This window comes from Crinia signifera, chromosome 1 (assembly GCF_055691185.1).
Source record: "Crinia signifera chromosome 1, ASM5569118v1, whole genome shotgun sequence".
NCBI classification, from domain to species: domain Eukaryota; kingdom Metazoa; phylum Chordata; class Amphibia; order Anura; family Myobatrachidae; genus Crinia; species Crinia signifera.
In genome coordinates, this window is record NC_139217.1 from 435,124,862 (window position 1) to 435,146,969 (window position 22,108).

Below are 22,108 nucleotides of genomic sequence, written 5' to 3' on the forward strand. Positions count from 1 at the left end.
AGGCTTAGATTGACACAAGAAATAGGTCGACAGGGTTGGAAGGTTGCCACATGCATTAGGTTGACAAAGGGAAAGTCAACAGTCAAAAGGTTGACATGAGTTTTTCAGGGTTTTTTTTTTAGCCCAAAGGTCGACATAGCCGACATGGGCACCGTCAAAGCGTACCCCGTCTCCGCATGGCCCTCATTAATGAACTTTTATAAAAAACACCTGGTAAAGAGAGTTTTTAACATTTAAAAGTGAACCTTCTACGGCTAATCATATTCATCATTCTTTCTGGGCATATATCTTTTCACTGGACCCAATGGTGAAACTATCATAAGAAATACAAGACCAAAGAAACCGTTATGAGAGTTTCAAGACTTACTAAATCGTAAGTCGGGTACGCACAAACTCCCCCATCTCCTTTTCATTAGAAGAAATCCCCTGGTACATGCTGCCTTTCTTGTTTTACACGGTGAAGGTTTATGGTTCCTGTTTATAAAGATACCTTTATACACTTAAAACAGCACTTTACAGTGTGAGTTCTGGTACGCTCCCTGTACACAATCACTCTCCAGATCTAATTATCTGTAGCTATAACACTGAATGATATTTTACACATTGTATATGTGTTCTACTTTATTTATGTCGACTGGATGGGGATCTCCATAATCCACTGAGTAGACAGAGGACGCCGAACAAAGAACCCGCTACGGGCCTGTATACCATCTGAAATACCGTGAGTGGAGTACGCCCATCCTGTCTCAATATCTTATTTTTTCACAAAGAAACCTTTATAGGTGTACCCCCACCATTTACTTGGTGAGTGAGGTACGCCCACAAAAAGGAAAAAAACTTTGTTCTGTTCCTTGGAAATTTCTGTTCTAGGAACTAAACAAAGGACACACACTAACACGAATATTTCGTTTATTTATTCACTTGTATGCACATACACTGGAAGAATGAAAGGTTGATGTAAAGAACCAGAGGGTCCCTAAAGATAACGCTACGTGCCTATACCCCTCCGCTGATACCGTGAGTGGGGTACGCCCATCAATTTTTTCTCATAACTGTTTTGAGTTTAAATGAAGAACAGCACATAACAGTTGGCTTTCTCTTCACTTGGTTCTCTTTTCATATTTCATCGAGTGTGAACATTCAAGATAGTGATAAGACCAAGGGAAACGTCGCCGTCTGATAGTCTCACCACTGATCTTTGCGCCTTAGAAGCCTGGAATCCCAATCTTGTTGTATTTTATGATCTTGTAAATTGTTATTAGGTGATAACTGTGGGATAGTACAGACTCGAGGCTGCAACAGCGCCAGCAGGTAGCCATTTCCTATAACCCCCTTCTTCTTTTTGCTCATTAATGGTCCGCTTCATACTAAAAATAAACTGTGCCTACACAGTCCATTTATACTTGTGATAACAACCTTGTGGGGCTGCGCATCGGTATCACAAGCCCCTTAACAATTTTGGCTAACTTTCCTTTATGATTTTGACTATATAGTCAAAATCGTAAGGAAAGTGAATCACACCGTCTGTGTGCCCTTAAGAACCACAATTAGAATTGACTAGCTTGCTCAAGTACATGCATAAGTGCATTAACAAACAACGTCTCTCTGTTAATGTCCAGTTGATACTCTCACTCTGATAAGGCGACTGATGAAAACAGGCAACATGTGACTATAAACAGCTGAGAGGGGACAGGTCTACAGTTTAAATGAATGAACGCAATCCCTTCTACAGTACAGTGACCGGTAGTGTGCTAAATAAAGGAAGAAACTGCAAAGGCTTTAAAGTTGCTGACAAATAAAGCTAGATATTTGTCACCACCAAGTGAGCTGAGGTGTTGTTTAAAAGCAGTGGGCCAAACACAAATCTAACGGAATCTGCTGCGCTATATAAGAAACTGTAAATAAATAAATAAATAAATATAGCGTATGCTATTAAAACATGAAATCTGATCGGATGCGCTCTTTGCTATGAACACTTGACCCTAGGTGTAGTAACTCCACATCACAGATATAATTCCTGAAGCAATTTTCTTGCATGCCCAGAGTGACATTGTATGCAAACCAGTGACATCACTAAGGAAACATGTCAATGGCGCTCACACGCTCTACCGTACACTGCCGTTCGGCCGCTCTTCCCGACAACTTCACTCATCCTTTCATTTTGAGAAGGGTGGGGGGAGGAGCCGTTGCAGATTTTGCTATGGGTCCCACCGATTCTGTAGTTCTCCCAGCTGCTGCCTCTGGAGGGGATGACACTCACACTGGGGAAAGATGGAGTGGTGACCACACACACTCACAGACACTTTTCCACTTACTGCTGCTGGAGGAGACCGGATCCCGATGCCGGAGGGAGAAGACACAGCTTTGGACTGTAATTACAGACTAATTAAGCTTGAAAATTTCCACTTGCTAAATTAGTCCTTTGTGAGGTTCCGCAAGGGTGACATTTGAAGTATCATGTTCTCGTCTGCAATTGAATAGCAGAACCCTGCGGCTATGGAGAAAAAGCATGTGCCACCGTTTGTTTTTTTATTCTCCAGCGAGTAATTGAATTCCCCCTATACTGCACAAAGTTCCAACTGCACCTTGTGCTTAATAAAATGAGCTACTGCAAGAAGCTGCGACTGAGATAGGAATAAGACCGATATTATTGGACAACACTCACAGTAAACACAATTCTCAGATAAGAGTGAAGATGAATAGTTGATTGGACCCACTGGTATATAATAACATTGTAGTACACATTTGTTGTTTTTAAAAAGATGAAAAAAGCTACACAACCAAGTTATACTTGTTTACCGACTTCAATTAGACGGTTTGTTAATCAATTTAAAAATCTACTTAGAAATGATCTTCTAAACACCGTTATAAAACGTTACTAATCACAATACATATTTGGTACCTGGAAAGGCGAGAACAGTGTTATAGAAAGTTACACAGCTTCACCAGATGGTTTAAAGGTTACTAAAGGGTACAGTACCATATGGAATGGCAGCATGGCTGATTTTTTTGGCACAACAGTTTGCCCAGAGTTTATTTATGAGTTTGAAATGCTAAACGAGGGTGATACATGCACTGGTTTTGTGATCTCACATGTCAAATGCACTATGCATGGACAGTGATATATAATTTACAAATACATCTTAACCGAGACATGGGACATTGGAAAAAGAACTTTGGCATAGTTGTCAATATTCTCACACTTTCTAATAGAACATGGAGAAATATCCCCAAGATGAAAGTGCTACTATTTGATGTTGCTATTACAGGTTGAGTATCCCATATCCGAGTATCCGTTATCCGAATTATTCCAAAAACCATACATTCCAGAAAGTGGGAAAAAAATGTTTTTTTGCTAATAACTCACTGGGGACAACTGTACCAGCACTACTGAGGACATGATAAGTAACTGGCACTATATATGTGCAAGAAAATGATTGCTTGGCATTCAAATTCAACATCTGAGATAGTACCCAAATTTTGTTTCATGTTTTGAAACCTTGTTTTTTGAACAAATAAAATATATTTGTGTGCATTTCATGTGGTTGATGTGTTTATACAGCATAAATGCAAGATACTTCAAAATACATCATTTAAATATTAAAATATTCCGAAATACAGAATAATCCGTTATCCAAAATTCTGCTGGTCCCGAGCATTTTGGATAAGGGATACTCAATCTGTACTACGATGAATTAAATTTATAATATAAGTGATGTAAGAGAGTGATTCTGATTAGCTCGGTAAGATACAAGGCTTGCAGTTTACTGAACGTCTGTGTCGCCACCCGGCAGAGTAAACCCCCTTATCCAAATCCTTGCGTTAACATGCAGGGATGTGTTAACGACCAACAAATGATTTCTCCTGCCGTCTCAAATAAAAGTAAATGGGAACTGACTTTTATTTGCAAGCTCCGGGACAAAGACAGGGTGGGTAGCTGACGTCCTATGACGTCAGCCGCACGTCCCTGGCACACATCGGCCCGCCCGCGTATCTATGGGAACGCCCAGCGTTTTCATGGGGACTCCCATCCCCGACCCAAACCTTGCGAACGGCTCGGCAATAATGGAAGTCACCAAAGCCATTCACAAAGTGGACCTGCACATGCACATAAAAGACCATGCACAGTCCCCCAAACACCAGGACAGGGCTGAACTTGCAGAAATGTGAGCAGATTAGAATCACCCTCTAAATCTGCTCCGCATTCTCTCCCAGCACCGGCTCATATTAGGAGGGAACGACTGCTAGACAACTTTGCATTAATGTTATGGCTTGGTTGATCATACAGAAAGAAGGGGTTAGTGATACAGTTTAAATCAGGCATGTCCAACGTTGGCCCTCCAGATGTTGTGAAACTACACATCCCAGCATGCTTTGCCACAGTTTTGCTATTAGAGAATGCTAAAACTATTGCAAAGCATGCTGGGATGTGTAGTTTCAAAACATCTGGAGGGCCAACGTTGGACATGCCTGCTTTAAATGATATTCTATGCTTCATAAACTATAGGAGATTTAGGGTGGGATGTATCAAGCCTTGGGAAAAGATAAAGTGGAGCAATCACCTTCTGTCATTTCAAATACAGTAGCTGATTGGTTGCTTTGGGCCACTTCCCCGCTGCTTGATCTAGAACTTTACAGTTGACGGTTCCTCATTTAAAAACAGACCCTAAACCTCTTTCACCTGTTAATGGAGGGCAGCAAAGACATCAAAGCGAGGGCAGACAGTTTTCTTCTCTCAGGCTGTGTGATGTTGTCCATCCGATCGACCCACATTTCAATCATATTCCCAAGAATTTGATCAGGCTGCAAAGGAATCATTGGAGTTGATCATTAAAAAGCCTGGACTCTTTATGCGTGCTCAGAATAAACAGGCAGAACAAACCGTTTCACCAGAGCGCCCGTTGAGATGTGTATAGTAATTCTATTGCCAGTAATTCAATGGAAAATAGGTGCAAATGTGTTTTACTACAGCCCAAGGGCTTTGTCTCCGTAATTACCTCAGTTCTGCTGAATGCAACACTGATCTTATAGGTCTTCTCTTAAGGCACAAATGAAAAACCTTAACCTGATCATTTGTCATGTAAACCAGAAAAGCTAACCTCATTACTTGTACGTCTCTGTAGAATAGTGCAGCAATTACAATATAATACATTTTTCCTACAGTAAACATGCAAACTGTTTGAGGGCATGGGTCAATGCACATATGCATGTATTTAACTGAATGAAGAGGCACGTTTGCTAGAGTTGTGTCGAGTAATCTGCTCTCTGAGCCACGTGCAGAGGAATGTGCAGGGCCGGATTAATGTTTGTGGGGGCTTCAGTGCGACTAACTTGAGGGAGTACACGCGGATAAAAAAATGCCAATATGATAGGGCGTGGCTGGATCTATATAACCCCCTATGCCCATCCTTTTTGCTGCTTACTGATGGTCTAGGCTTTGGGTGCCTTTCAAGGATTGGTGGTTGGTGGTGTGGCGATCCCTGGTATCTGGTGGCTGCTCCTCTCAGTGGGTATAGGTCACTTCTCCTCTCCTGACATCTCCAACTGGCGGCCATCTTGGATGCAGAGTTGGTGCCCATGGCTGCTGTTATCTGTTGACTCCTGTGAAATCACGCTGGGCTGGTTGAGATCCTGCAGCTGGAGTTTTGGTCGTAGGACAGTCATTAGGTCAACGCATTTAAAAGGCCAACATGGCTTAGGTTGACAGGGTAAAAATGCCGACAAGCAATAGGTCGATACGGAAAATGTCTCCATGAGTTTTTTACATTTTTTTGTTGTCTGTCGACATGGACACCACCATGCTTCGGGCACGGTGCCTCGCTACCTTCGGCACACTATTCTATTCTCTCTATATGTCCACTTGTATAAAAAACACCTGTTTTAGAAAACAAATATGAAAAACGCATGTCAAACTTTTGCATGTGTCGACATTTTGACCATGGTATCCTAAGGTATGTCAACTCTTTTCACGTGTTGACGAATAGTGGTTGACTTATTGACTGTCATCCTATTTATTGTTGACCTGCCGACCGCATCCTTGGCTGCTGACCTGACCTCCTGTATCCATCGCTGGAGAAAGGGGATCTGATTTCACACCCTACTTTCACACAGAGTAAGTCAGTCCCATCATGGTAGCACCTCTTACGGTCTGTGCAATTAGAGTGTGCAGTCCATGATTCCCCTTCACCATATACTCAGTATTGTGTACATAGCACATTTGAAGGTTGGGGCTCCTTCTGCTTGGAGTAGCACCCCCTGACCATCACTGGACTAGCTTAATCTCTCAGAGTTTCACACTACATATTGAAACTAGTCACAAGGAGAATAAGTCCTACAAATACGTAAAATTTGTCAGTTGTAGGGTTGGATTTTGGGGCTTGGCTCCCCTTGGTTTGGTACATATTAATATTTATTGTACCGTGTGCATCAGCACTATATTTTTCTATGTCCAGCTTCTGCTGTTTGGTCTTTTCTGTTAGCAAGTCTCCGTGGTTCCATTTGTGATGTATAGTCTGTATATCCTGCTGCCTTCTTCATTTTGTTTGTCCACCTGTGGTTCTTGTTTTTTTTTTCTTTGCTGTGACCCCACATTACTGAAGCCTGTTATATTCTGGTGGCCATTTACACTACTACGGATCCTTAGCCGGCGGGATGGACCAATTCACTGTTATTGCACCTGCAGTGTTCCTGCAGACATTCCCGGCCTGTACACGTCATATGATTGTGCCAATGGTGTTTAGTAAACTTGTGGAAGCCGTGGGCAAATGCAGCTGAACTGTGACCGGTGTATGCTGGGCGAGAACACGAGGACAGCTGCAATTAATATGTTGTCTTGTGCGTTGGTGCAATCCCCTGCCATTTTTACATGTGATGCTATAGCAACCCCAATGAATGCTGAGCCACAACAAATGGCTGCAGCAGTGTTCCGAATGATCAGTTTTACTGGTTTATCGGTGGTACACCCCCCTCACCTACAGCGTGACCCCCTGGAAATCCATATCCTCTACACAATGTACCCCACAACTCATCTACCATGCGCAAGATGTCCCTTAGCCAGCAGTGTGACTAACTGTATTAGCCGCGAGCCTCGCTGTTTGGGGGGAATCCTCGCCATCATCTGACATCGAAGGTTCCCCCGGAACACTGAATACGGTGAGTGGCCAGCGCGGGTGTGTGTGTATTAAAACAGCAAGGGTCGCTTGTTTTCAGCGATCCCTGCCATTTAACCCCCTTGATGGCCGCATTGAATATGGGCCATAGTGTCAGTCACCACCTGTGCGTTAGGGAATTAAGGGGTCTATGTACCAGGCTTTAGAGATGGATAAAGTGTTGACAAAACACAGTTAGGAGCTGATCTCCGTCCACTTTCTCTCTCTCCAAGGCCTAGTATATAAAACCCCTTAGACTGTGAGCTCCATTAAGAATGGACCAGAGGTGAATGACATACATCCTCACTGAGTGAACCGGTGGTGCGTTATAAATAACTGGTGGTAATAATAATAAGAGGGCTCGGTGAAATGGATCCCTTCATATCACGCATCAAGGAGTTTTATGGTTTCTAGAAGACAAGCTAAATTTCCATGAACAGTAATCCCGCTCACACCCAACTGTATGTGTAAGTGATAGCTGAATTTACTGACCTCTTCATTACATTCCAGTGACATCTGATTTAATAAAGATGAAAAGCAGCCCTTGTTTTGTAGAAGGACACGTCCGAGGACACCGAGATACGTAGACATAACCACCGGATACCTCTGTTAGGATGACAATTTGTTGGAAGAAATGCAGAAATTATAATGATATGAAATATTTGAGATAGGTATTTGGAGAAGGTTTACAGTAATTAGGTAGATCCCAAAATGTTGACATGCACAAGGTCGACATGGGAAAAAAGGTAGACATGAGCAAAATGTCCACAATAAAAAATGTCGACACCTGAAAAGGTCGAAGTGAGTTTTTCGACTTTTTGGGGGCACGTGGACCCCAAATTGGTGTACCGCGCCTGCTTGCCAGGCTTCATTCACTTTACCGTTCTCAATCATAGTCTATGTGTACGGTGAAGTATGAAAGAAATGCAAAAAAATAAAAAATAAATAGTGAAAAACGTATGTCAACTTTTTTTGACATTTTAACCAATAGTGGACGACCTATCAACCTAGTCCCATCTCGTGTTCAGAAAACAAAGAAAGATCAAAATATATATATTGCTACTGCAACATTAGCAGAGCTGGAAGTGGGGCGGTATACAGCAATATGATATACCGCCACCTTGCTTTTGCCCAAGTACAGAATGTACCAGTGCTGGGATTGAGTATGTGATCGTAGCGCTGGAACAACAGTGGCATTATTCCTCCGGTCACGGCTTAGGAACCACGCATGTGCCTATAACCATTTCTCCCATGAATTACAGCACGGGGCTTCACGGACGGTGTAATGGCTAGCATTACTGCCTCACAGTGCTGAGGTCATGGGTTCCATTCCCACCATGGCCCTAACTGTGCGGAGTTTGTATATTCTCCCCGTACTTGCGTGGGTTTCCTCTGGGTACACCGAGTTCCTCCCACAATCCAAAAATATACAGGTAGGCTAATTGGCTTCCAACAAAATTAACCCTAGAATGTCTGTGTGCGTGAACATAGATTGTAAGCTCCACTTGGCCAGGGACTGATGTGAATGTTCAACTATACTCTGCAAAGCGCTGCAGAATATGTATGCGCTATAGAAGAAACTGTTAATAAATAAATAATGTGTACTAGGATTAATTATATCATTTCAGAATTTGTATACATTTGTACTCAAGTATGAAAACATTAATAAGACTTACTTCTCCCTCGATAATGCCTCTGAAGACCGGTGGCAGAAGAGCATGAAATATCTGTGGGCCGACATCTGGATTCACCATGAGGACATTTTCCACAACCTGAACAATTGAATATGCACATCGATCAATTACACAAAATGCAAGGCTATAGTCTAAATGTAGAGCAAAGTATAACACCTGAAATAAAAAAACTACTGCAGAGGACAGAATACATTGTTTCAGAAAGAAACTGAGAAATAAATCACGTTACAGCGTATGACCAATATTAATAAAAAACATTGTGCATAGATCCCTACAGTGGTAGAGAGCATTAATACTAGCTCAAGCAAAAGCCCCAACCCTTCATACAGTACTTGGTTCATGTTTGATCACAGATGGAAACATCGTCATATTCACGTAATATTAACTGCATCATACTTTTGAGTTTAAAGGCTTCTTTGAACAAAGGGTTGTAATAGAAGCAGGTTTCGCCTCCAAATATTCCACTGTAATCATAAAGGAACTTCTTCCCGATTGGAATGTGAAGTTGATCCATTAGGCCTGGGTAATTTTATTAAGCTTATACTTGCCATAATTAAACTGAATAATGAAAGTCCGGGCTCCTACAGTAGGGTCACCCTTAATAAAATTTTGTGGGGCCGCTCTGATATCTTAGTTATAAGCACAATACACACAAATCTGAACAAAACAAAGCAGGGTTTTGTCCGTCACACTGGAAATGTAGCATGGGTATAATGTTAAACCTCCTCATAAATATATATATATATATATATATATATATATATATATATATATATATATATATATATATATATATATATATATACATACATACATACATGTATCACGTTATATTGAGGTGTGCTACCGTTAGACAATGGGCAGAATACAGTCAAAGGAAACAGAAAGAATGTCTATAAGTGATGCACTAAAGAGATCAAGGTAGTAATGAGAATACAAATTAACTTTTATTATTGAATGTTTAAAATTCTGCAAAATATAAAACAGGATAAGTGAAGAAATGTAAGAAATGGGTGTATTAAAAAAGGATATTAAATCCTGACATGCCAAGGCTCCAGTGTCACGGTATCTAATATATATTACTGATTACAGTCAATAGCCCGACTGGCCAGACCCAGACAGCATGGTGAGCACAACTAAGCCCCTTGCGGGCTCGCTGCGCTCGCCACGTGAGCCACCTATTCTATTCTCCCTCTATGGGGGTCGTGGACCCCCACGGGGGAAAATAGCCGACGGCCGTCGAGAACCCGTCTGTCAGTGTTTTGACAGTCGGGATCCCGACGTCGGGTGAATGCCTGTCGGGATCACGACTGTCGGGGACCCCGTCCGGCACTCCCTTAAACCACGGTCAGCTTGCATATATATCGATATCACCCACATATTAGCTGGGCCTCAGTTTTAATTGCTGAGCGATAATGTAGGTGGCTCACAATTGTAATGTGAAGAGAAGGAACACTGCTGTGTAGCGGATACTAGTGGGGGGGACAGCACCCTGTCCCTCAATGCCGCTCTAACAGCGATATAGGGAATAGAGAATGAATGACTGCGGGCAGACACGCAGAGCCGCTCTGGGTGCCTGCCATTGAACAGCCCGACTCTACCAAATCTTGCCTTTGGGCGGTGGACTTGGTGGGCGTAAACCCGGTCTGGTCCGGGTGAATAACAAATGATAACTTTATTCAATCGAATCGCCAACAGCTTTGCTAATATTTTTACATCTGTATTCAGGAGGGAAATGGGCCGGTAAGACTCTGGCAATGTAGGGTCTTTTCTGGGTTTCACTAAACCAATCATATTGGCCTGATACATAGATTGAGAAAGAGGACCCCATTTAAACAAAGAATTAAACAAGTCTAGTAAATAAGGAAGAAAAAATGCTTTACATTTTTTATACACTTTCACTGGAAGCCCGTCACATCCAGGGGCTTTCGAGGCAGGAAAAGAAAACACCGCCTTCTCTATCTCCTCCAATGTAAATGGTGCATCTAAAAGTTCAGCTTCTTCCCAAGACAGAGATGGCAGTTCAACCTGAGCTAAATATTCTTGGAGTTGCTCATCAGAATATGAAACCCTAGAGGGACATGGTGAAGAATAATAATCGTGAAAAACTTCTGCCACCTCTACCCCAGAGTAACATAATTGACCGCAGGGATGTTGTATACATTGAACAACATTACTAGACTCAGCTCGAGCCAGATATGCCAAATATCTACCCCCTATTTATGCTTGGAAATATTTCTCATGCCCAGAGAAAAGAAGCCTGCGTCTAGATTTTTCAAACAAATTATCTGACCATTCCCTCTGTGCAGCCTACCAGACCACTCTATCAGACTGCAACTGCGAAAGAATGTATAAGGCCTCTAGTTGCCGGCACCGCGCCTCCAAGCGAGTCTCTTCCTTCCGATTGAATAACTTAAGTTCAGAGACTCTTTATGAATGAGCCGGGCGAGAAAGCCTTAAAGGTGCCATGCTGAACTGCAGGGTCCAAAAAAAAGTTAATTTATCTGTCCGAATGCCCTCCCAGGATGCAGTCAACTCCAAACCCTCTCCCAACTGATTCAACCAGATAGAGTTGAGTTTCCACATTCACCTCAAGGTAAGTGAAACAGGAGAGTGGTCAGAAATTCCCCTAGAAAAGTATTTTACCTCTACTACATCTGAGGACAGATCAGGAAATATTATAGCCATATCTATAATAGATAGGGTATGAAAAGTAGCAGAGTAACAGGAAAACTGATTAGCATCCTTATTGTGGTTCTCTGAATGGAGTAGGGGAAGGAGAGCGGGAATTAACACTCTCTCTCCACCTATCCAAAGTCTTATCCATTACATTATTAAAGTCTCCAAGACAGATTGTAGGGGTTGCTGGGGACTGAGCTAAAAACTTGGCAGCGTGTCTTAGAACCTCGCTATTATATGGAGGGGGGGGACATATACAGCTTGAACATGAAACAAAATAGGATTACTATGAGCACTTAAAAAAATATACCAGCCATTAACATCTTTCTAATTAGCACTGATACTCCTCTTGCAAAGCTTGACAAAGTAAAATGAAACATGTCCTATGCAGGGCTTTTTGAGTGCCAGCACCTTACTCCCTATCAAATGTGTCTCTGACCAGCAGATTATATTGGCTTGATATTTTATAATTTGAACCTATGACCTAAGCCCCTGACATTCCAGCTGAGCAAGCGCAGCCCGCAGACATAGAAACAAAAAGTAAAGAAATCTACAGGATAAACTAAAGATGAACAGAGAAGAGAATCAAAGCATCCTTGGAGAACAAAATTTAAAAAAAAAACAACTTGGGGGTGCACCATAATACATTATATAGTCATAACCATACGGCAACACAGCATATCCCAACAAATGAAACATACTCAGGGTAAATACAGTATATACATTAGTTCACAATGATGGCATAAAAAAACAAAAAAAAAAAACAACCTAACCCCACCATGTATAACCTTAAAGGTGAAAGGCATACCTAAACCCCCTAGTGCTATATACAGGAGCTCCCAAACAAAACAAAGAAAATAATAATAAATTCTACTTTTTTCTTTCTTTTCTATCGTACCCTTACAGCACACTACAACACATACAATTTATGTATACAAAAGATATAAGTAGTAACGCCCACAAAACCAAATATTGCTCAGCCAATTTATACCGAGGATGAGTTATACACAAACCCAGCATTTACCAAGTGAATATAATGCAAAAAAAAAAAAAAAAAAGTGAAAGACAAGCAACATTTCTTCAGTTATCATATTTTTGAAAAAAAAACTTTGAAGTGGGAAACAAACAACACTTCTTATACGCAAACTTATCATCTACCAAGTGAATATGGCGCTAATAAGAAAAATCAAAACAACATAATTATGACCTGATTGTTCAGCGGGAAGCACAGGGCTGTCTCTCCAACCAATCCACTGCATCCTTGGGGTTGGTAAAGAAATGAGTGGTATTATTAAAAACCACCCGCAGTCTAGCCAAAAACAACATTGAATACAGGATTGTGGGATCTCTAAGCTTTATTTTAACTTGCATAAATTGCGAACGACTCCTCTGCACATCTAGGGCAAAGTCTGGGAATACAGACACATTTTGACCATCAAATTGCAGGGTGCCCTTTGAACGAGTCAAAGGTACTTATTATGAAGAAAATATGCAATAAAAGTTCTACCTGGTCCTCCAGGCAGGGGAGGACGAAACGGTACCCAATGTGCCCGTTCTACAGCAAACTGAGGGGTGAATGCATCCATTGCAAATAACTTAACTAGCCAATTCTCCAGAAAAGTCTCATGGGATGCATCTACCGCCTTTTCGGGAAGACCGACAAACCTGACATTATTGCGCTGGAGTCTGCCCTCTATTTCTGACAATTTAGCTTGCATAGATACAATATGGGTCAACAAGTCATCCACCTTTTTTCTTAAGGGAGAGTACTGATATCCGATTTCAGTCTCACCCACTCTATCACGTATTTTCTGTAGGTCTTGCCGCAGCAGATAAACATCTGCCTGCACTTGCCTGATTTTGTCAGTGACACTGGACACGATGATTGCCTGTAGTATTTACTGTGTAGAAAGTGCATGATCCCCTAATTCAGAGGCATAACCCTCTTGTGCAGGGAGAGATACATTGAAGTCACCATGCTTACCACATTGTGAAGCCTGGGAAGGTCTAGCAAACTTTTCTAACTTTGCCGCAGCTGCCACTGCTTGTGGAGTTGTCCCCATGTTCTACTTAGATAAAAACTACTACACAGTCACAGTGAATCAGAGACAGAACACCAGTGCACCATATTAACAGCGACCAATGTTATCAGTGTGTAGGGAGCAAAAAAAAATCCTTTGTAATTACAAACGATGGCGGCAGTTTTCAACAGTAAACTATATCAGGAGTGTTTGCAGCTGAAGATATATTATAACTTTAATATAGAATAAATGCGAGGGTTATTATTGAGTTGGTATGGCTGTATAACGACACTTCCAGACGGATTTATTCAACAGCAGTGTAGTACAGTATAACAAGAAAAACCACTGGCAGAGTAGACCTCCAGGACTTCAGAGCATATTTAGGACCAGGCCAGGTGGCCACTATAAAAGAGCAGCTCCTTTATTATAACCTTTTTAGGAAGCAGTACCTGCTTTGTCACAATGCCCAGCCTGGAGTTGCAGCCGAAGTGCAGGGGTAGAAGACAGATGGCTGCCACCCAGCAGGTAAGCTTCAGTGCTCAGTGGTCTTTTCCGGATCCAAGGAGGGAGCGACCGAGCTGTCCTTCACAGCCACCATGCCCAGGTCTGCCAGCTCCCAGCAGCTCACAGAGTCCACCGCGACAGGCTCTCCATTAGTACCCTGCATGCAGCGCGGCAGCCAACTCCAAGCCCTGGATCACAAACCGTAGGAAGCGGCAGGTGGTCCCGTTACCTCACAGCAAGCATGGAGCAATCAGCTGCTAGGGTACAGGATATTAAGGTTGGATGTATATTGGGAGACACAGCGCGCTATGCTGCTATTCCATACCGAGCCAACCCCCAAGCCCAAGGATTTCCACTGTCTGGTTTTTAAGACATTTGATTTTTACAGAGTTTACAAATGTAAAGCATTGTAGAAATGCTGCAGCTTACGGATTCATATACAATAAAATATAGGCAGCATTGCAATCACTGCAATTAAAAATACTGTGCTAATCAAAACTTGACCCCATCGGGCATACTACCTGAATGGAGTCTAAGGGTGGGTACAAATTAGGCTGTCTGGTAATTGGGAAGATTTTCCTTCACCCTGTAACATCCCTGATTTCCTTTATTACACCGCACCAGGTCACACACAATGGGGGTTATTCTGATTCACTCGGAAAAGCACAATCACTCTCTAAAGGACAAAACCATATGCATTGCAGGTGGGGCTGATGTAACATATGCAGAGAGAGTTAGATTTGTGCGGAGGGTGTACTTCAACCTGATATCTATGTCAGTGTAAAAATAAAGCACCCAGTATTTACCCTGCACAGAAACAATAAAACCCCCAAATCTAACTCTCTCTGCACATGTTACATCAGCCCCACCTGCAGTACATATGGTTTTGTCCATTAGAGAGTGATTGTGCCTTTCCAAGTGAATCAGAATAACCCCCAGTATCTTATGGTTGGCTGTGCGACATGGACAACCAGAAGATGTTGCATGTGTCTCCCGGGAACGTGTAATTGGGCATACACGTAAGACGATATGCATGATCTATCATTTCTATACGCCAAATTGTGCCGATATCATCCTCATGTGTACCCAGTCTAAGATCACCTGTTTATCAAAGAACTAATTCCAAGCAATATTTTACTTGCAACAGAACTACAGAATAGTCAAAAGTTTCATTTTTCTATCAGTGCCAAGAATAATATACAGAACCGGGAACAAATAAATACAATAAACAAACCTTAATATGCTCCACATAAATAAAAATAAACCTTTAACTCTGCGATATGTTTACTCTCTGAAGAAAGTATTTAAATTCACACTTAAGTAAGCTTAACTTATGGGGCTGAGAAAGGCATTTACACTGTAGATTTACAGAAACCCCTTTGCAAGACAAATTCAATTTGAGCGCATCCAGAAGCTTATACTTTTAACAAATTGAGTTCATTCATGTCTGAAAACAATAACAATGAAATAACTTTGTTTTTCATACAGCAGTGTATTCTTTCTGTCCTTGAATAGTAAATGGAAGCGTTTTCTTTTTAACATATTGCCAGACACTATTAGAATAGAGCCAGAAAAACGAAAAATAATTACCCTGTGTAAGAGGAAAAGATCAAAGGTAACAAAAAGAATACATACAAACCGAAATTAAAGGGATTGTAATTATTATTTGAAAAGATTGAATTGTACAGCCTAAATAAACGTCTCGGGGAGAAAGTGTAAATTAGACGTCAAAATTGAATTTATATAAACACGTTTCCACTAGTTCCTGTATATGACATTATGGAAAGGCAATGTGGAAGGAAAAGTCATTACAGTAGTTTATTACTAGTTGAAAAACATATTTTGTTAAAGCTTCGGGATATGAAAAGGACTTTCTCGCACAGAGAAATATATTTGTGCACAAACTGGCATTTATAAATAAATATTAGCGACTGTTGCTACCTTTCAGTATTTTTACAATGAATTGGGATTTATAGTTTCACAGCAGTTACCATAAAGCAATCTCTGTGTAGTGTAGACAGGTCCAGGACTAAACCATAGTGGAATGTTAATCCCAACCTATTGAACGGATATGCTACAGACCCAAGATCATAGGTTGTCTTATAATGGTGGCCATCTATCAGGAGTCATGACTTCTAGGAAGGCTCCGTAATGGCCTTATATTGAGATCTATTCCCAGGTAGATCTTTGAACCATTTAAGCAAATGTGTGAGACAGAAGTTAAGGGGTTTACTCAATCCAGAGAAACGTGGGTGGTGGGGGACAGTGAGGAGGGTTTGGCTTTTTTTTTTGGCGAGGAAAAGCCTTCCTCGCTGTCCAACACTCATGATAACACACCAGACAAACAGCTTCCACCTGTAAAGTTTCAGGCTGAGTTTGACAAATGACAGTTAGGAGCTGGTTGGCTGGTTTGTTATAACCTCTAAAGTTATCTCTTTTCCAAGCTTAATACATTTGTCCCGAAGTTCTTAAAGTGTAATTTGCCAAATTCCCACTAGCCTACCCTTTGAGTTCTGAAGAGTACCAACTCTGACCTTACCCGTCTATCCCCCCCATCCCCACAGTGATTAATCATATCTTCTGCAGTTGATATGCAAATATTTACCAGGCGAGAGATAGGGGAATGTTGCAATGGGAAGAAATATTTAGGCTGTAGAATAATTTTGAGCAGACGGGCATCCTATAACTGGAAGAGGGGCTTCTTAGCTCTATGGGATTTAGCTTTCAGGTACTCCGTTACTGTATCTATATTAAGCTTAAAACATTATGAGGCATCAGGAATATCCCACATCACCAAGTATCTAAATTTGGTTGCCTTCAACAATAAATACTAGGCACACATTTCACTGTACTAAGGGCCTGATTCAGACTTGACCCGTAATGTGACTGCAAGGAGTAAGCCGCTGCCCAGAGCAAATGCCCTTTTCAAATATTCAAGAGAAATGCAAATGAGTTGCTAATTGGCACCTACTACAAATTCCATATGCAATTCATGGACCATTGAAAGGATTTTACAGGTCTGTGCAGATGTGATTAGGGGCCAGATTCTCTAAGCTTCAAAAGTGATAAAATGGAGAGTGATAAACAGCCAGCCAATCAGCTCCTGCCTGACATTTTTCAAACACAGTCTGTGACATGGCAGGTAGGAGCTGATTGGCTGGCTGTTTATCACTCTCCATTTTATCACTTCTGAAGCTTAGAGAATCTGGCCCAAGGTCTGAGGCTTCCCTAATCTGCCTCAGTGGTCATCAAAGATGTCACAGACCATACTCAAACGGCTTTTTTCCAGACACAGACCAAAAACGGCAGGTTTCCAGCCCCAAACACTGGCTTCCTGTCAGTTAAACTGTGGCTCCATTAATAATTTCGCGATAAGAGCCGAGTAAATATGAACCTGCACATACTGATTGGTGCGTCATGAAAATGTGTACTAGACCTGTGGCACGTGCAGCTTCTCTGTCTGAGCAGTTGCACATTTCAGTGCGTAGACACTTTTAGCAACACTACCATAACACGCCCATAAAATCATGTGTGCGTTGTTACATCCCCACTCCCTGTCACTGCCAGAAACACCCAACATATTTGCAGCACAATGCCTCAATCTAAACTATACCTCTGCTTATCTGGGCACTGGCGCAGTGCAACAGACTCTTGAGTATGAGAAAAACATTGCTCCACTGAGTCCAACACCAGCACTGCATGGGACTCAGAATCGGGCACAATATTGGAACAGAAAATGTCCTTTCATAAAAGTTTAGCACAGGGTTGCCGACTTTTAAAAGCTCCTCTCCGGGAGAAGCCCGGACAGGAGACTGTCAGCAGGAGTTCGGGGGCGGGGCATAAACGTGACATTATTAAGCCCCACCCCCACGAAGGAAAGTTACTCAATGTACCTATCTCCGTGGAGGGGGCGGGGCTAAATGACGCAATTATGACACTTTAGCCCCACCTGCAGAGTTAAAGTAATTTAAACGCCGCTATCGGGGGGGGGGGGGGGGGGAACAAGTGATATAAATATGCAAAGAGTATTATCAAACATTTACTCTTTATATTTCTCTGTGAGACGGTTTTATAATCATTCAAATCAAAACCCACAAACATCTGCGTACTGTATATTGTTCCCAAAGCTCGATCTACACTGATGGCAGTTTCTGAAGAATAGTAGAACATTTGAATACGGTGCTACCAGGAGCAGATGCCTTTTCCCTTGAAAGGCTGTGCAGTATTGCGTGGGAGGTAAAACAGACGCTATAACGTAAGTGGACGGTAAAACAAATATTGTATATAGTCAACTGCTGTACAGTAAACAGTGGCGTCACTAGAACTTTTGCGATCTTCTGCCAAAATAATTTCTGGAACTCCCCCCCCCCCCCCCACACCAAAATTACTGGTTCATTGCCAGAGGTTCCTTTCTGGTTGCCAAGGGATACATGCTCATAGCCAGGGGGTAGGCGCACACAGCTGGCACTTCTGGGTAGCGCTGTGTGCAATGTATTCCAGATGTTCCTCTTTTGATGTTTTTCAATAGTGCTTGGTTTTTATTTGTGTTTAGTTGGTTACTATTGTGATGGTATATGTATCCGCATCACGTGACCATAGAGTATTTTTAGGCGCCACCAGATGCTAGAGCTACGCCGCCTGGGGAAACTGTATTCACAATAGCGTTTTTCACTATAAGGGTATGTATTTTAAAATGTATTTCTTACTACTTGAAAAGAAATAACGTAGTCCAGAGTGGTGTGTTCATTCCTCGACTAATTACCTACATTGTGAAGGCACGGAGTAAAGCTGCCTTCTGCTTTATGGGAGTGCTGGACCTTGCCAGCTAAAACACCACAAATGGACGGTCTTAATGCCAACGTTTCCAGGCTCTTGCCCCTTTATCAAGACATACCGTTGGATAAATAGTATATATATATATATACACACATACATACATACTGCACTGTTCACCTTGACAAAGGGGTACCTTATGCCCCGAAACGTTGGTTTGCTATTTTTGCACTAATATACATTTTTGAAAATTCCCAAAGTGCCGCTACTCCTACACATACATACATATATATATATATATATATATATAAACACACTATATATATATATATATATATATATATATATATATATATATATATATATATATATATATATATATATATATATATATATATATATATATATACAGGTTGAGTATCCCGTATCCAAAATGCTCGGGACCAGGAGAATTTTGGATAACGGATTATTCCGTATTTCGGAATATTTTAATATTTCAATTATGTATTTTGAAGTATCTTGCATGTATGCTGTATAAACACATAAAATACACACAAATATATTTTATTTGTTCAAAAAACAAGGTTTCAAAACATGAAACAAAATTTGTGTACTATCTCAGATATTGAATTTGAATGCCAAGCAATCATTTTCTTGTACATATATAGTGCCAGTTACATATCATGTCACCAGTAGTGCTGTTACAAATGTCCCCAGTGAGTTTTTAGCAAAAAAAAAATTTTTTTTCACTTTCTGGAATGTATGGTTTTCGGAATAATTCGGATAACGGATACTCGGATACGGGATACTCAACCTGTATATATATATATATATATATATATATATATATACACAGGTTGAGTATCCCGTATCCGAGTATCCGTTATCCGAATTATTCCGAAAACCATACATTCCAGAAAGTGAAAAAAAAAAAATGTTTTTTTGCTAAAAACTCACTGGGGACATCTGTAACAGCACTACTGGTGACATGATATGTAACTGGCACTATATATGTGCAAGACAATGATTGCTTGGCATTCAAATTCAATATCTGAGATAGTACACAAATTTTGTTTCATGTTTTGAAACCTTGTTTTTTGAACAAATAAAATATATTTGTGTGTATTTTATGTGGTAATAAAATATATTTGTGTGCATTTCATGTGTTTGATGTGTTTATACAGCATAAATGCAAGATACTTCAAAATACATAATTGAAATATTAAAATATTCCGAAATACGGAATAATCCGTTATCCAAAATTCTCCTGGTCCCGAGCATTTTGGATACGGGATACTCAACCTGTATATACATACATACAGTACATAAACACACATACACAGGTTGAGTATCCCTTTATCTGAAATGCTCAGGACCACAAGCATTTCAGATACAGCTGTAGGTAATGCTGCATGGTTTGTGCTGTGGTACTATTACTCGGTTGCTATTGGCTACATTATATAGACACAAGTGACAGCTCTGTGCAGTATGTGATATCACAAAAAGCAGTTTATGTCTACCAAGGTGACAAAATATAATATGCCTGCATTTTACCACTAACATCCAATGCTAGCAGAGTTACATGGGACTTGGCAGCACAATCACACCACGCATCTCGCGCTGTATACTGAAATTAGACATCTGTTTTTATCTATCTGTCTCATGGTTAAGGCACACTTACCTTACAATGAGAAGTCAAATGCACAAATAGAGCTGAGAACTGAACCTTTTTTACCAAATAGTGTCATCACAAAGGTTGTTTATGGTATTCAATACAAAATTCTTTTACTTACACACAAAGCCATAAACCAAACTACACCAACATACAGATCTTCTCTTATCTCAAAATATCATCCAACACGACCTCTACGCTCCTCCCAAGATCTGCGTCTCTCATTCACACTCATTACTCGCTCCCATTCCCGACTGCAGGACTTTCTACGGGCTGCACCCACTCTGTGGAATGCCCTCCCAAGCACAATAAGACTCTCCTCCAGTCTCCAAACTTATAAGCATTCCCTAAAAACTAATCTCTTCAGGCAAGCTTATCAAATTCCAGAACCAGTCATAGAACCTTGCATTCTGGTGGAATCGATGCAATAAAGAATACAGTATCTATCCTTATGTATCAATGCCTATTTCCCTATAGATTGTAAGCTTGCGAGCAGGGCCCTCCTACATTTTGACTGTCTGTAAATACCCTGATTTGTTGTATCACTGTCCCCTTTGTTAAGCACAACGGAATATGCTGCGCTATATAAGAAACTGTTAATAAATAAAATAAATGTTAGGCAGTCACATGATCAACCTACTGAGGTTATAAATACCAACATGTCTGCATTTTTATTACATTAATCAATTTATCTATTTATTTTAGGTTATAAAAATATACCTTAGAATATGGAAAGTGAAATCAGCAAATACAGATGAAATGCAAAGTTCTATTCCAAACATTGACATCACTTATGCTGTTTATGATATTCTATCTATCTACATACAGATGTAGCGCTTCTCTTCATTGCAGGGGCTGGTGGTGGAATCGCCAGGCGCCAGCCCCCCGCCAGACTTTGGAAGGGGACGCGCGTGCACGAGACTCACGTGCGTCCCCTTACAACGGAGCTCCACTCGCCATGTTCCACCATTACCATTATAGCTGATATTCAATGAATCAATAAACTTAGGGGCAGTACCAAGGGACTGGTGTATAGCTAACATAGTACCAATATGGAGGAAAGGTAGCGAAACTAACCCTTAAAATTATAGACCGGTCAGCCTTACATAGATTGTGGGGAAAATATTAAAAGGAAGAATAAGAGATAGTATCCAAAAGTTCTTAGTACAAGAGATGGGGATAAGTAAGGCTCAGCATGGGTTTGTCAAAAATAGATCATGCCAGACTAATTTAATCAGCTTCTATGAAGAAGTCAGTAGGGGGGTAGACTTAGGGAAATCTGTTGATGTAATACTTCTTGATTTAGCTAAAGCTTTTGACACAGTGCAGCATAACATGTTATTAAAAAAACTAGGTAACTAAACGGTAGGGGATAAAATTTGTAATTGGATTAAAAACTGGATGCACAATTGGGGACAGCGAGTGGTGGTAAATGGCATACATTCCATCTGGGGTAAGGTCCAATGTGGAGTCCTGCAAGGTTCAATATTGTGACCCACCTTGTTTAATATATTCATTAATGATATAGGTAATGACATAGCAAGAAAGATTGCAATATTTGCAGACAACACAAAATTTGAGTAAGGAAATTAACTCAGGAGAGGATGTGGATACACT

At 40.9% G+C, this 22,108-nt stretch overlaps 1 protein-coding gene across 5 annotated transcripts in view; it reads right to left on the reverse strand.

Moving 5' to 3' along the window:
• IPO11 (importin 11) overlaps window positions 1–22,108 on the reverse strand; it is a 376,178-nt gene that overhangs the window by 120,348 nt on the left and 233,722 nt on the right. For all 5 annotated transcript variants that reach the window (XM_083153175.1, XM_083153179.1, XM_083153188.1 and 2 more), the window contains exons 25-27: window positions 8,825–8,920; window positions 7,641–7,754; window positions 4,682–4,803 (exon numbers count right to left, since the gene is read on the reverse strand). In XM_083153175.1, the coding sequence (XP_083009301.1) occupies window positions 4,682–4,803; window positions 7,641–7,754; window positions 8,825–8,920 (332 nt within the window). The remainder of the gene's footprint in view (window positions 1–4,681; window positions 4,804–7,640; window positions 7,755–8,824; window positions 8,921–22,108) is intronic.